The sequence below is a fragment of the Asparagus officinalis genome, chromosome 10 (genome assembly GCF_001876935.1).
Source record: "Asparagus officinalis chromosome 10, Aspof.V1, whole genome shotgun sequence".
Lineage (NCBI taxonomy): Eukaryota > Viridiplantae > Streptophyta > Magnoliopsida > Asparagales > Asparagaceae > Asparagus > Asparagus officinalis.
This window is the reverse complement of record NC_033803.1, coordinates 31962538-31976140: the sequence shown is the minus strand read 5'-3', so window position 1 is coordinate 31976140 and position 13603 is coordinate 31962538. Positions and strand designations below refer to the sequence as shown.

Sequence of the window (13603 nt, the reverse complement as noted above, 5' to 3'; positions counted from 1 at the left end):
TGGTCATCACTAGGAATCTGGGCTACAAGGGACTCCATATTAGAGGGGTCGGATAAAATTATAATGATTTCTGAAGGTGATGAATCAACTGGAATAACTCCTACTGTTATATCCTCGTCCTCAGCATGATCAACTATAAATTCTGATGAATCTATCATAATAACTTCTACGGGCTCGACCTACGATGAGTCTGGGGTCATATGGTTAGCTACTATCAAGCTTGGGTCAGTTTTATTAGAAGTATATCCCCAATCTCTTAAGCTGGGTTCCCAGGAGCTATCTACAGAAATCATAGAGCTGGACGAGGTAGATGATGAACTGGAAGATGAATTGGTTCCCGCCATCCTACAAAAAGGGGAACCATCCATCAGCTCACTGAAGTAAAAGGACAAAGTAAAACAAAATAAACATCTAAACCATCCATCAGCTCACTGAAGTAAAAGGACAAAGTAAAACAAAATAAACATCTAAACACTCCTTAATGAACCTAAAAGGCTTTACTATAAAAAACATCTAAACACTCCTTAATGAACCTAAAAGGCTTTACTATAAAATATTTATATGCATACATGTATATGCATATGTATACATGCATATATATCACATAGTTGATCCATACGCTAACACTCATCTAGCGCATATACACTATGATAACGTGCCGTACAAGGTTTCTAACGTTGAAACTTAAGCTCTGATACCATCTTACTATCACGCCCTGAAATTGTAGCGGAAATTCTAAAATGCGGGGTGCACGACAGCAACGATCCGTGCACTAGACAATTCTTATGCACGATCAAGCCTGACACTTCATATCATATAGTTTATCATAAAATATTCATAAAGCTGCTGATGATAGAAGTCAGAGAAACTATATATGTATATAATCAGTACTTACAGCCCACAAACTCACCGTTATAAACATTTTTACAAAACAAAACAAATGGTACTGAAGATAACATCAAAAAGAAGAGGCTCTCCATATAACGTCTCTCAGCCAAAAACCCAAATCAAAAGTTTGGCTAGTATGAAGCTATGCTAGATCTGAAAAAAATAAAAACAACAGGGTGAGCTAGCGCTTAGTGAGAACATTTTCCACTAGAGTTCCTACATAACTAACAAAATAGTAATAAGAATAATTCTCAGAAATAACGAATTACAAGTTTTGCATGAGAAATTCAAAGAGAGCAAAAATACGATCCAAATATCATAATATTGTCATCTTTAAGAAAGAATACAACAATTATATTTTCTTTCTTATGTGCAACTGAATATACTTTGAAGTTTCTTGAAATCAAACCCTTTTTGAATCAAGGTAAACATTAAGACGAAAAAGAACTACTAATTTATACAAAACCAGAGAATTATTATTTTCTCAATTTCACAGTCAATTATCAGAATCATAATACTCGATGAGTTATTCATGAATGTAAAAATCACCCCATAGGTCACACTAAGGCTACGAATTATAGCCCAGTAGGAAGGGAATGCATAAAACGTATTACATGACTGATAATTCCTGAGTATCGAATGTACCTAATACTGCCATGGGTTACTGGCCAAATACAAAGGGGCCAGAACAAATTTTGTCAATACAGAAGGGCCAATACAGAGGGGCCAAATAAAGGTGTATTCACCATATGGCAGGCAGAAACAATCCATAGTGGACTATTTGAGGGTTTGAAAACATCGAAATCACATGTCAAATGAGTAATACTTTGCATATCAGAATTTATAGATATTTTCAAATGAAGTGGACCAGGTAAAGCTCCGTATATCAGTTAAATAGTTTACGGATATTTATTTTTTTCTTTTATTAGATACTAAGTCACGGAAAATCTTTGAATCCGTTGAGCTGTTGAAAATACATTCCAATTACTTCATCAAAAAAAAAATTCAGATAAAACAATGTCTACAATTAGTTAAAATTGCATGAGAGCCAAATTCGCTCTTCATAGTTCATATAAAATCAGATTGATTTTTTTTTCATATCTTGTACAAAACGATATCATATTTATGGTTTATGCCACAACAAAGGTAGATCAAATCTTTATATACATAAAAATGATATATTATTTTTCGATTACAAGATAAATCAAATATAATATTCATGCAATTTCATATTATAAAATACTAGTGAGAAATGAACTCACCTTAAGCGAACACGACTTCCCCAAAATATTATCTTCATGAATATCAACCAGATCCTATATTATAAGATATATGGCTAATTATTGCTTCAGGACAAACATATATTATAAGGTAAATCAATTCATAATCTAGAGTCTAATAAATTCAAGCATAATCAATAATAATTAAATTCTATAGTACATAAGAGCTTATTGCTAACCTTAGCAATTTATCAAAATTTTATAACTCTCATATACTAGCATTTGGATTTTTTTTTTTGTAATTTATGATAATACATGAGGTTATAGAAATTTTATCAAGTCTAAAAGTTATTGTTTATTCCTCAGATTGGACTTATTTGCAAATTGAGTAAATGACAGGGGCCTAACATATATTTTCCAAGCCTCTTTCAACCATAACTTATATTACTAAGGTCTGTTTTTAAATTTAAACATGGTTCAGGGGCTTAAGGAAATTTTTCCTAGCCTTGACTTGTATTAAATGAGCTAGATGGGCTTATATGAAATTATTTTGAAATGCAAGGGTGACTTAAAAATTAGGGAAAATCTCTTTTTAACCCAAAGTTTTACTTCAACTTATTTTTAAACCCATCTTCTTTCATTATGATCCATACACCCAAAATACAATACCCACTTATTTATAAACCCAAAGTATCACTTATTTATAAACCCAAAGTATCAAATACACCATATTTCTGGTGCTCCTCCCACTCAAAAAAACCCTAAAACACTCAAAAACACTCGACTACTGACGCATCGTGTTTATTGGCGGATTATCCATCGTGTCGGGCTGTCCTCGTTGAATTTCGAAGCTTCAGGCAAAGTATAGCACTTTACGGGAAAGTATAGCACCTTATGCCCAAAGTATAGCACCTTATGGCAAAGTATAGTACCTTATGGGCAAAATATAGCACCTTAAGGTCAAAGTATAGCACCTTATGCTCTCTAAAAATTTTGCACATCAAGTTGTCGAGAACCATTTTAGTTTTTTTCCCCGCAACGAAAACATTCGACGATCGACGCATCGTATTTATTGGCCAATCATCTACCGCGTCGGGCGGTCCTCGCTGAATTTCGAAGCTTCAGGCAAAGTATAGCACTTTACGGGAAAGTATAGCACCTTACGGCCAAACTTATGGCAAAATATAGCACCTTATAGGCAAAGTATAGCACCTTATACCCAAAGTATAGCACCTTATCTCTCAGGCGGTCCTCGCTAAATTTCAAAGCTGCAGAATTTCCAGAGAGCATAAGGTGCTATACTTTGTGCATAAGGTGTTATACTTTACCCATAAGGTGCTATACTTTGTCATAAGGTGCTATACTTTGGTCATAAAGTGCTATACTTTCCCGTAAAGTGCTATACTTTGCCTGAAGCTTCGAAATTCAGCGAGGCCCGCCCGACGCGGTAGATGATTGGCCAATAAATACGATGCGTCGATCGTCGAATGTTTTCGTTGCGGGGAAAAAAACTAAAATGGTTCTCGACAACTTGATGTGCAGAATTTTTAGAGAGCATAAGGTGCTATACTTTGACCTTAAGGTGCTATACTTTGCCCATAAGGTGCTATACTTTATCATAAGGTGCTATACTTTGCCCATAAGGTGTTATACTTTCCCGTAAAGTGCTATACTTTGCCTGAAGCTTCGAAATTCAACGAGGACGGCCCGACGCGGTGGATAATCGGCCAATAAACACGATGCGTCAGTAGTCGAGTGTTTTTGAGTGTTTTAGGGTTTTTTTGAGTGGGAGGAGCACTAGAAATATGGTGTATTTGATACTTTGGGTTTATAAATAAGTGATACTTTGGGTTTATAAATAAGTGGGTGTTGTATTTTGGGTGTATGGATCATAATGAAAGAAGGTGGGTTTAAAAATAAGTTGGAGTAAAACTTTGGGTTAAAAGAAGATTTTCCCTAAAAATTATCCCTCTCCCCTTATCAAATCTTCCAGATTTCCGATTCTTCATTTTACTCTCTTTTTCTTTTTCGGTTTTTTTCCTTCGGTTTCCTTCTCTCTCTCTCTCTCTCTCTCTCTCTCTCTCTCTCTCTCTCTCTCCTCTAACTCTCTCTCTCTCTCCCCCGTGACTTGCGCGGCTGCCTCAAAGTTCCGCCGCCGGAGCGGCCACCCGAGGCGAACCCCCTCCTTCGGCAAGTGGAGTCGCCGACTATCCTCGTCGGTGGTCAGGTAAGTTCTATCTCATTTTTTTTAGAAATCAATAAATGAAATCAAGAAATCAACAAAGGAATGGGTTTATACCTTTGGGTTAACTTGAATTTTGGGTGAAATCCTCTATTTTCCTTTCCCTTTTCACTGTCTCGTTCCTCTTCTTCTCTTCTTCTATTTCTTATCACAATCTTAATCTAGTTCTGAGAGGGAGATGAGATGATATTTTTCATTATTATTTTTTTTCGTTGTTTTTTTTCTGTTGGTTTTCTTTGATTTCCCTGTTTTAATCCTCCGTTAAGGAGGTGCCGACCAATTCGTCGAATGGATTATAGCCACTAAACACGAACGTGGCAGAAAATCAAGGGTTAGAGATGAAATCCCAAAAATCCCTTAATTAGTTCCCTAATCTGTAGTTTAAAAAAATTCTCCATTAATCAAGTTTTAAGGCACTAATTATTTAGGCTACTACAATGAAGTCCTTGATCGGAGAAGACTAAGGGGCTGCACTGTTTGAATGACTGGGGAAGGAGATAGTGAAATTGGGGGAGGCTGAAGTCAGCGATGATGTCAGGGAAAACCGGCAAAAAACGGTGGCGACTGAAATTTAGGATACGGTTTTTTAAAAATAAAATCCCCCTCTGAGATGGAGGGTTGATATTTGTGGAGGGAGTGAACTTGGATCTAGAGTTTGTGAAGAACAGATTGGAGACAAATGTTGGACCTCACACCTAGACAGCTCTCCGCAAAACATAACTAATTATTTTCATCATCTGTCTTTGAAAAGAAAGTTGCAAGCTTATTTACAAAGTTACTGCAGCCACCACACTTGCAAATAAAAAGGGAAAAGGATAAAATAAAATCCTAACTGAAGTATCCTAACTACTTATCCCTATCAAAATAGCCTACATAATTTAGTGTGCTGACTCTTGTCCTTATGGAAGTCCTAACTTGGACACTTCTATTGTGAATTTGTCTCATGCGGGTGGAGTATAACATGGACAATTATTTGTGCCATGTCCCTAAAATTCAAGGGATCCCTGAGAAGATGGATGCTAAGAAGAAGTATAATGCGTGGAATAGTAGAGAATTTTTATACCAAAATATCAGAGAACACTGTCAGTGTCATTGCAACCAACACTGTACTCAAGAGTGGAAACAAAAAACATGCAGCAAGCCTTTGTCTTGCACCACAATACTCATTATATCAAATAGAAACCAAAATTTGTGACTGTAAATAAACAATATAAGTTAATTATGGAAAACCAAAGTACCTCACGTCAGTAGCTTCCAACGCTTTGGTGGCATCATCTTGTGATTCAAATTGGATGAAAGCAAAATTCCTTCTGATCCTGACATTCAGAACTTTTACATAAGGTTCAAAATGCCTTTCCAAGTCCCTTATCCTTGTACTAACTGGATCAAAATTAATGACAAATAATGTCTTTGAAGGCCTTGAATTAGCTGATGATCTTCTTTCACCGCCAGACATTCTACCACCACGTTCTTCCTGCAAGGAGATAACTGTAAATCAAGTAACATTTTAAGAAAGAAAAATTCAGTATTTAATTGAGTGGAAGCTACCTTTGTCCACTCAACACGAAGCCGCCGCCCATGCCTACCAAATTGTATCCTATCAAGCCCCCTAATTGCATCTTCAGCATCGCGTTCATCTTCCATGTAAATCAAGGCAAATCCTGGAGAAGCAATCGAGTGGAATTTCAAATTAGTTAAAACAATGTTATAAAGGTCCCTACCAGATAGAAACTAAAGATTAATGCTGCTGATGTCTCCAACAAAATTCTTAGCCTGCAAACTAACTGAAACGACATATGGTCATATTCTGTTAAATTAAATTTAAGAACCGGAAAAAATAAACAGACCTCGTGCCTTGAGCTAATTAATGATGTCAGACACAATAATCCAAATTTAGGCTGACATTAATCCAAATTTAGGTCTCTTGAGTTAAGCCAAAGAACCAAAGGAGTTCTCCATCTCATCTCCAATCCACAAGATCAGCATGAAAATATGAAGGATTGGAAATGGGGAAAAGTTCATGAGAAAAGAAAGGCATTGGTAGCTTGGAAAGTGCTTTCATGTGAATCAGGAACCATTGTGAACAGTGGTTCGGGTCAGCTGTTAGCAAAACACAATACAACTCAGACAAGGGCTGGGAAGGTGATACATATCCGGATATCCCCCGTCAACTAGGACGAGCATGTTTGTTCCAAGATCACCTTGCGCCAAAAAAATTGTTGAGTACCGAGTCTTACCCTTCAATATTTACACTTTGTTTAAACTTGTCCATATTCTAATAATCTCTGTGGAGCTCCAATGTAGAACTCAAGAGACAGGCATCCATCTCATCATGCTGTGTGGAAATAGCCAGAATAATGCAGCCAAGAAATTCATGAAGTTCACACACTTCACCTCGACAAAAGAAACACATTCGCCCACTTGAAAATGCCATTGCACAGCAGGACGAACACGCATATCTCTGAACTAATTATTAGCTCAATGTGTTTATCATTAGAAACTGATTTATATGTAATAACTGGTCATGCTTCAAGAAAAAAAATATATAAAATGGCATGGTGCCTTTCAGCAAAAAACACCGATGGGTGGTTTGATACGAAGGCAATAAATTCTAATCCTAAAGTAAACGAGATGCATAAAACGTCAAAATTATACAGAATGTGGTAACACGGCCAGTGCTTGTTTCAGAGACAATCAGACAATATTGTGAACACTGCTTTAAAAAGCCTCCGCCTAATCCGCTTAGGAGTACAAAAGCCTCCGCCTAGTCCGCTTAGGTGTACGCCTAGGCCTAGGCGGTATACCTAGGCCGCCTAACTAACGTCTAGATGGTACCTAGGCTGCCTACCTAGGTTTTGAGAATGTTTAGGAGAGCATTATCTGCTTAACTGTATTGCACTCTTTAGGCTTTGATCATGATTTTCTGTGTTGCGGCCTCTACGTCCTCCAAAGTACTTTAACCTCCAAATATAAACAACTCTGCTACCGTCTCTTGTTAGGGGTTCGAAACAATCAATCGAACCCTTACCCTTCCGGATCTTGTGTTGAAAGTAGGAATAATACAACAAATAAAGATCTAACATTGCAAAAAAAGTAAAGGAGACGAACACACAGATTTAACGAGGTTCGGCAACGTGCCTACGTCCTCGGGAGCCACACCACACAATTTCTTTATTAATTGAAGAAGAAATACAAGCTCTCAAAATAGGGTTTAATCTCTCTGAGATACTCTCTCTTTCTGCAGTCAAAAACTCACTTTTTTCGTGTTGTTCAAACCCTAAAAACATTTAAGGTATATATAGAGTCCCGGTAGAAAGAGAATCCAAAAAAGTTTAGGAAACTGACAAACTACGTCGCGGTCGACCGTGGCGGTCGACCGCACACCAGTCGTGGTCGACCGTATCAATCGACAGAGACTTAAATCGATTACAAGGTTGGCACGGTCGACCGCCTTCGGATCCAGCTCCTTCAGAGCTCCTGTGCATGTTCGCGGTCGACCGCCAGATTCTTGCGGTCGACCGTGGATCTGTCAGCTCGTTTTCTTTGTCGTTTTGATTCCAGCTTTCATCTCGACTTTGGGTCTACACCTTAGACTAACAATCTCCCACTTGGAGACCAAAGTACCTGCAGTGATTTCACCCGAATTCTCCCCTTCTTTGCATGTATCTTCTCCCCCGAAAAAATTCTTTCTTCAATCAATAATATCCCGGCGATTGTGCCGATCCTCGTAGTGTGGCTCCGCCTTCATCTTCTACTCGTAAGGAGACGAACACACAGATTTAACGAGGTTTGGCAACGTGCCTACGTCCTCGAGAGCCACACCACATAATTTCTTTATTAATTGAAAAAGAAATACAAGCTCTCAAACTAGGGTTTAATCTCTCTGAGATTCTCTCTCTTTCTGCAGTCAAAAAGCTCTTTTTTTTGTGTTGTACAAACCCTAAAAACATTTAAGGTATATATAGAGTCCCGGTAGAAACAGAATCCAAAACAGTTTAGGAAACTGTCAAACTGCGTCGCGGTCGACCGTGGCGGTCGACCGCACAGGTATCGCGGTCGACCGCACACCAGTCGTGGTCGACCGTATCAATCGACAGAGACTTAAATCGATTACAAGGTTGGCACGGTCGACCGCCTTCGGATCCAGCTCCTTCAGAGCTCCTGTGCATGTTCGCGGTCGACCGCCAGATTCTCGCGGTCGACCTGGATCTGTCAGCTCGTTTTCTTCGTCGTTTTGATTCCAGCTTTCATCTTGACTTTGGGTCTACACCTTAGACTAACAATCTCCCACTTGGAGACCAAAGTACCTGCAGTGATTTCACCCGAATTCTCCCCTTCTTTGCATGTATCTTCTCCCCCGAAAAAATTCTTTCTTCAATCAATAATATCCCGGCGATTGTGCCGATCCTCGTAGTGTGGCTCCGCCTTCATCTTCTACTCGTGAATGCCAACTGAAGTTGCGCACAACTCCAGTTTCTTAATGGTGGCTGCCTTCGTTAACATGTCCGCCGGATTTTGACTCCCCAAAATCTTTATCAAATGCAACTTTCCGTCTTCAATTAGCGAGCGTATAAAATGATATTTGACGTTGATGTGAACTTCAAATACTCACTTAGCATCACCTGATAGTATTCAAACAGCTGATGGTACATTTCAGCCGGTAGTTGGTAAGGGTACAGTCGATTGTACTGGTTCTGTAACTTTGTCCAATGTTTTGCATGCTCCTTCATTTCCAGTCAATCTTTTGTCCATTAGTTCTATCATCCTCCAACTAAAATGCATTGTTTCTTTTGATATTCCCAAGGTGATTTTTCAGGAGAAGGGGACAGGACGGAGACTTGGGACTGGCACATGGCGTAGTGGACTGTGGTATCTAGATCGTGAAGGGCTGGATTCAGCATTGGTGTCAGTAGTAGAGGAAGCAGGAGTAGGATCTAATATAAGTACTGAGAATGAGTTAATGCTTCATCACCAGCGTTTGGGACACTCATCATTTGGTGTTTTAAGTAGATTGTATCCTTCTTTATTTGAGAAAGCAAATAAACAGAAACTTGTGTGTGATGCATGTGAGTTTGGAAAGCTTACTAGAAGCTCTTATATTAGTTCAGGCCATAGAAGTTCTCGTGTATTTGACTTGGTACATTCAGATGTTTGGGGGCCTTGTTCCACAAGTTCTATGAATGGATACAAGTATTTTGTTACATTTATTGATTGTTTCTCTCGTGTGACTTGGTTATACTTGATGAAGAAAAAGAGTGAAGTGTTTGGGTGCTTCCAAAACTTTCATAGGAATGTTCAGACTCAATACGGAGCAGTGGTGAAGATATTGAGGTCGGATAATGGGACAAAGAATACCAACAGAGCGTTTGAAGAATATTTGTCAGCTCAGGGAATACATCACCAGACGACCTGTCCATACACACCAGCTCAGAATGGGGGTAGCGGAAAGAAAGAACAGACATCTTTTAGAGGTTGCTAGAAGCATGATGATCTCTATGAATGTCCCGGAAATATTGTGGGGGCAACCAGTGTTGACCGCAGCAGCGCTGATCAACAGAATGCCCTCGAGAGTGCTGGATTAGAAGTCTCAGTGTGAGACATTAAAGGGAGATAATGGTGGGATTCTTCCACTTAAAGTATTTGGCTGTGTGTGCTTTGTGAAGGACAACAGGCCATCTGTCGGGAAACTTGCCCCTAGAGCTGTGAAGTGCATCTTTGTGGGATATTCTGCTACTGAGAAGGGATATGTTTGCTGGAGCCCGGTGGAGAAAAGGTTGTTTGTGAGCAAGGACGTGCACTTCCGAGAACTCGAGCCATATTACACCCGGAAGGTAACTTCATCCGTTGGTAACTCGCCTAATACTGGAAGTATGAGGCGAGAGGAGGAGAATGGTGAGAGATTGGTAAATATGGAGAAATCAATGTCTGAGAATGGTGAGAGATCAGAAAAATCAATTTCTGTAACGATTCCTTGGGAAGGAGACTTGGTTGAGGAGGACCAAGAGAATGAAGAAGAAGAGGAGAATGAGACAAGAGGTGTTAGACCAACGGCTCAGGGGGAACTACTTACCTATAGTAGGAAGGGGAAACAAATTGCGGGAACAGTACCTACAGTTCCACTGGTGCCAAGTCCCTTGCCAACGCCTGCCCCGACTCCTGAGACACCTACACCACTACCAGATTGCTCTCAAGGTGATTCCATTCCTCTTCCTACTCATCCCACACCAATAACTGTACAGAGGACTACTCGCAGTAATGCGGGAAATCCTCCCGATAGATATGGTTGGGATCTTGCTCAGTTTGTATCATATTCTAACATCCACCCTGCACATGGAGCATTCATTGCATCACTGAACTCTGTTACTATACCTAACAATTGGCAGGTTGCAAAAAAGGACCAGAAATGGAAAGCTGCTATGCACGAAGAGCTAAGGGCCCTTGAGAAGAACCGCACTTGGGAGTTAGTAAAACTACCAAAAGGGAAGAGAGCAGTTGGATGCAAGTGGGTCTTCACTGTGAAGAAGAATCCAGATGGACAGGTTGAGCGCTACAAAGCTCGTCTGGTGGCAAAAGGATATAGTCAGACATATGGCATCGACTACGATGAGACTTTTGCACCAGTGGCAAAGATGAGCACTGTTTGGACCTTAATCTCTCTGGCAGTAAATGGTGGATGGAAGCTACACCAACTAGATGTGAAAAACGCATTTCTTCATGGAGATCTAGTGGAGGAGGTATACATAGAGATACCACCAGGATTCGGTACAGATCAGACAGTGGGAAAGGTCTGCAGATTGAAGAAGTCTCTCTATGGGCTAAAGCAGTCTCCTCGTGCTTGGTTTGATAGATTCAGGAGGGCTATGATTGGTATGGGGTACCAGCAAATCAGCGCCGACCATACCGTGTTCTTTCGAAGAAGTAGAGGTCACATCACCTTGCTTGCAGTATATGTGGATGATATGATTATTATAGGGGATGATGAGAAAAAGATTGCCCAACTCAAAGTGAGACTGGGTAAGGAATTCGAGGTGAAAGATCTTGGCTTGCTTCGATACTTTCTTGGAATAGAGATAGCTCGAGGAGTGGAGGGGATCGTCCTATCCCAGAGAAAGTATGCACTGGATCTTCTCAAAGAAACAGGAATGTTAGGATGCAAACCTGTAACTACACCGATCGACCAGAAGTTTAAGCTGGATGCTGAAGCTGGAGAACCAGTTGATCGTGACAGATACCAAAGGCTGGTGGGCAGGTTGATCTATCTGTGTCACACACGTCCCGATATCTCTTTTGTAGTGAGCGTGGTGAGTCGCTACATGCATGATCCAAGGAAGGGTCATATGGACGCAGTGTACCAGATTCTAAGGTATTTGAAGAATGCCCCCGGAAAAGGGCTAATCTTCAGGAAGAATGAACACATGAGCATTGAGGGCTATTGTGACTCTGATTGGGCTAGCTGTGCTGATGACAGGAGGTCCACCTCAGGATACTGTATCTTTATAGGAGGCAACTTAGTCTCGTGGAAGAGCAAGAAGCAGTCGGTGGTGGCGAGATCGATAGCTGAGGCAGAGTATAGAGCTATGGTCTTAGGAGTTGCTGAGTTGCTATGGTTGAAGAGTATGCTGGTGGAGCTGAAGCTGGATCAAGGAGCTAAGATGAAGTTGTGGTGTGACAACAAGTCAGCCATCAGTATCGCCAACAACCCAGTGCAGCATGATAGAACCAAACACATCGCGATCGATAGGTTCTTCAGCAAAGAGAAGTTGGATAGTGGACTACTGGAGCTAAGTCATGTTTCGACTAAGGACCAGGCAGTAGATTGTCTGACTAAAGGACTTAGCTCAGTAGATATGATTAGAGGATGTGACAAGATAGGCTTAGTAGATATCTTTCGTCCATCTTAAGGAGGAGTGTTGACATATTAGTATTAGTTAGGGACTTATTTGTAAGTTGTGTAGGGGCCTATATAAAGCCCAAGAGATCTCATAATGAATTAGGGTTTCTATTTCAACGCGTTGCCCGCCGCTTGCTGCGCTATGCCAGACCTAGAGTTTGGCATGGGTTCCCTCGACTCAGTCCTCGAACTGATGACAGGAAGAGTATATATCTCACTTCGATGAGATATATAACTATTTTTGGTTCTTGTTTCCTCCGAGAAACGAGAATTTGTTTGTGATCCTACTCTTGTTGTACAGCAGAGGTGCTGCTGAAATTTTCACTGCACACAACAAGGGTCGGAAGCGAAGGTGAACGGGTGGTGGGTCTGAAGCTTGTTCGATGGAGGAGATCATCAAGAAGTTGAACCCTACGGAGGTGTCAACTTTGATGAAGTTGATGAAGTTGTCGGCTGATGAAAGCGCGACAAGACCATCGAAGAAGTTGGAGCATCTGACCATCGATCTGAAGCTTAAAGGACCGAGTACCTACCTGAGTTGGTCACAACGGGTGAGATACACCCTTGCAGGGAGGAACCTGGAGGGTTACTTGACCGGAGAGAAGACAGAACCGGATGAGGACTCAGGAGGACGAGATGAGTGGAAGTCCACTCATATGTTGGTGTACATCTGGCTTCTCAACTCGTTGGTCCCGACGATCGCCACCATGGTGGATGGCATTGAGAAGGTGAAGGACGTCTGGGAGAAGTTGAGGAGAACATATGATGGGGTGGGGAATAACCAGAGGGTGTTTCAGATTAAAGGAGAGATCGACGCCACAGTCCAGGGAGAGAGGACTGTACAGGAATATGCTACAGAGCTGGAGCGCCTGTGGCTGGACTATGATCATTTCCCCCCCGGGCTAGCTGTAAGGACCCGGGATGTAAAGAGCGGGAGGCCTTTCTACAGGAGAAGACTATGGTGTTTCTCAAGGGATTGACATCAGAGTTTGCTCAGCGAATTGCATTACTGCTAGCTCAGCCAAAAATTCCCACGCTTGAGGAGGCTGTCTCTGCTATGATCCAGGAGGAGACTCGCATTCGGCTGCAGGTGGGGACAGGTGGACTTCCGGTGGTGAAGTTAGCATTGGCAGCCTCTAGCAATACTGGATCTAGAGGAGAGACTCGACAGTGCTACAACTGCGGTGTGGTGGGTCATCTAAGGCATGCTTGCACCAAACCACCCAAGGAAGGAGATTCGGGTGGACGTGGATAGTTCGGAGGTCGTGGTCGTGGCCGTGGGGGTTGACGAGGTGGAAGAGGAGCAGGGAATCGGGCGAATCTGACGGTAGTAGAAGAAGAAGAAGCTGAGGTGGTCTTTAC

General features: G+C 41.2%; 1 protein-coding gene across 1 annotated transcript in view; it reads right to left on the bottom strand.

The window, feature by feature from the left end:
• LOC109826607 (serine/arginine-rich splicing factor RS41) overlaps positions 1-13603 on the bottom strand; it is a 59939-nt gene that overhangs the window by 27632 nt on the left and 18704 nt on the right. The window contains 2 exon segments of the mRNA XM_020393631.1: positions 5589-5824; positions 5899-6014. Of these exon segments, the coding sequence (XP_020249220.1) occupies positions 5589-5824; positions 5899-6014 (352 nt within the window).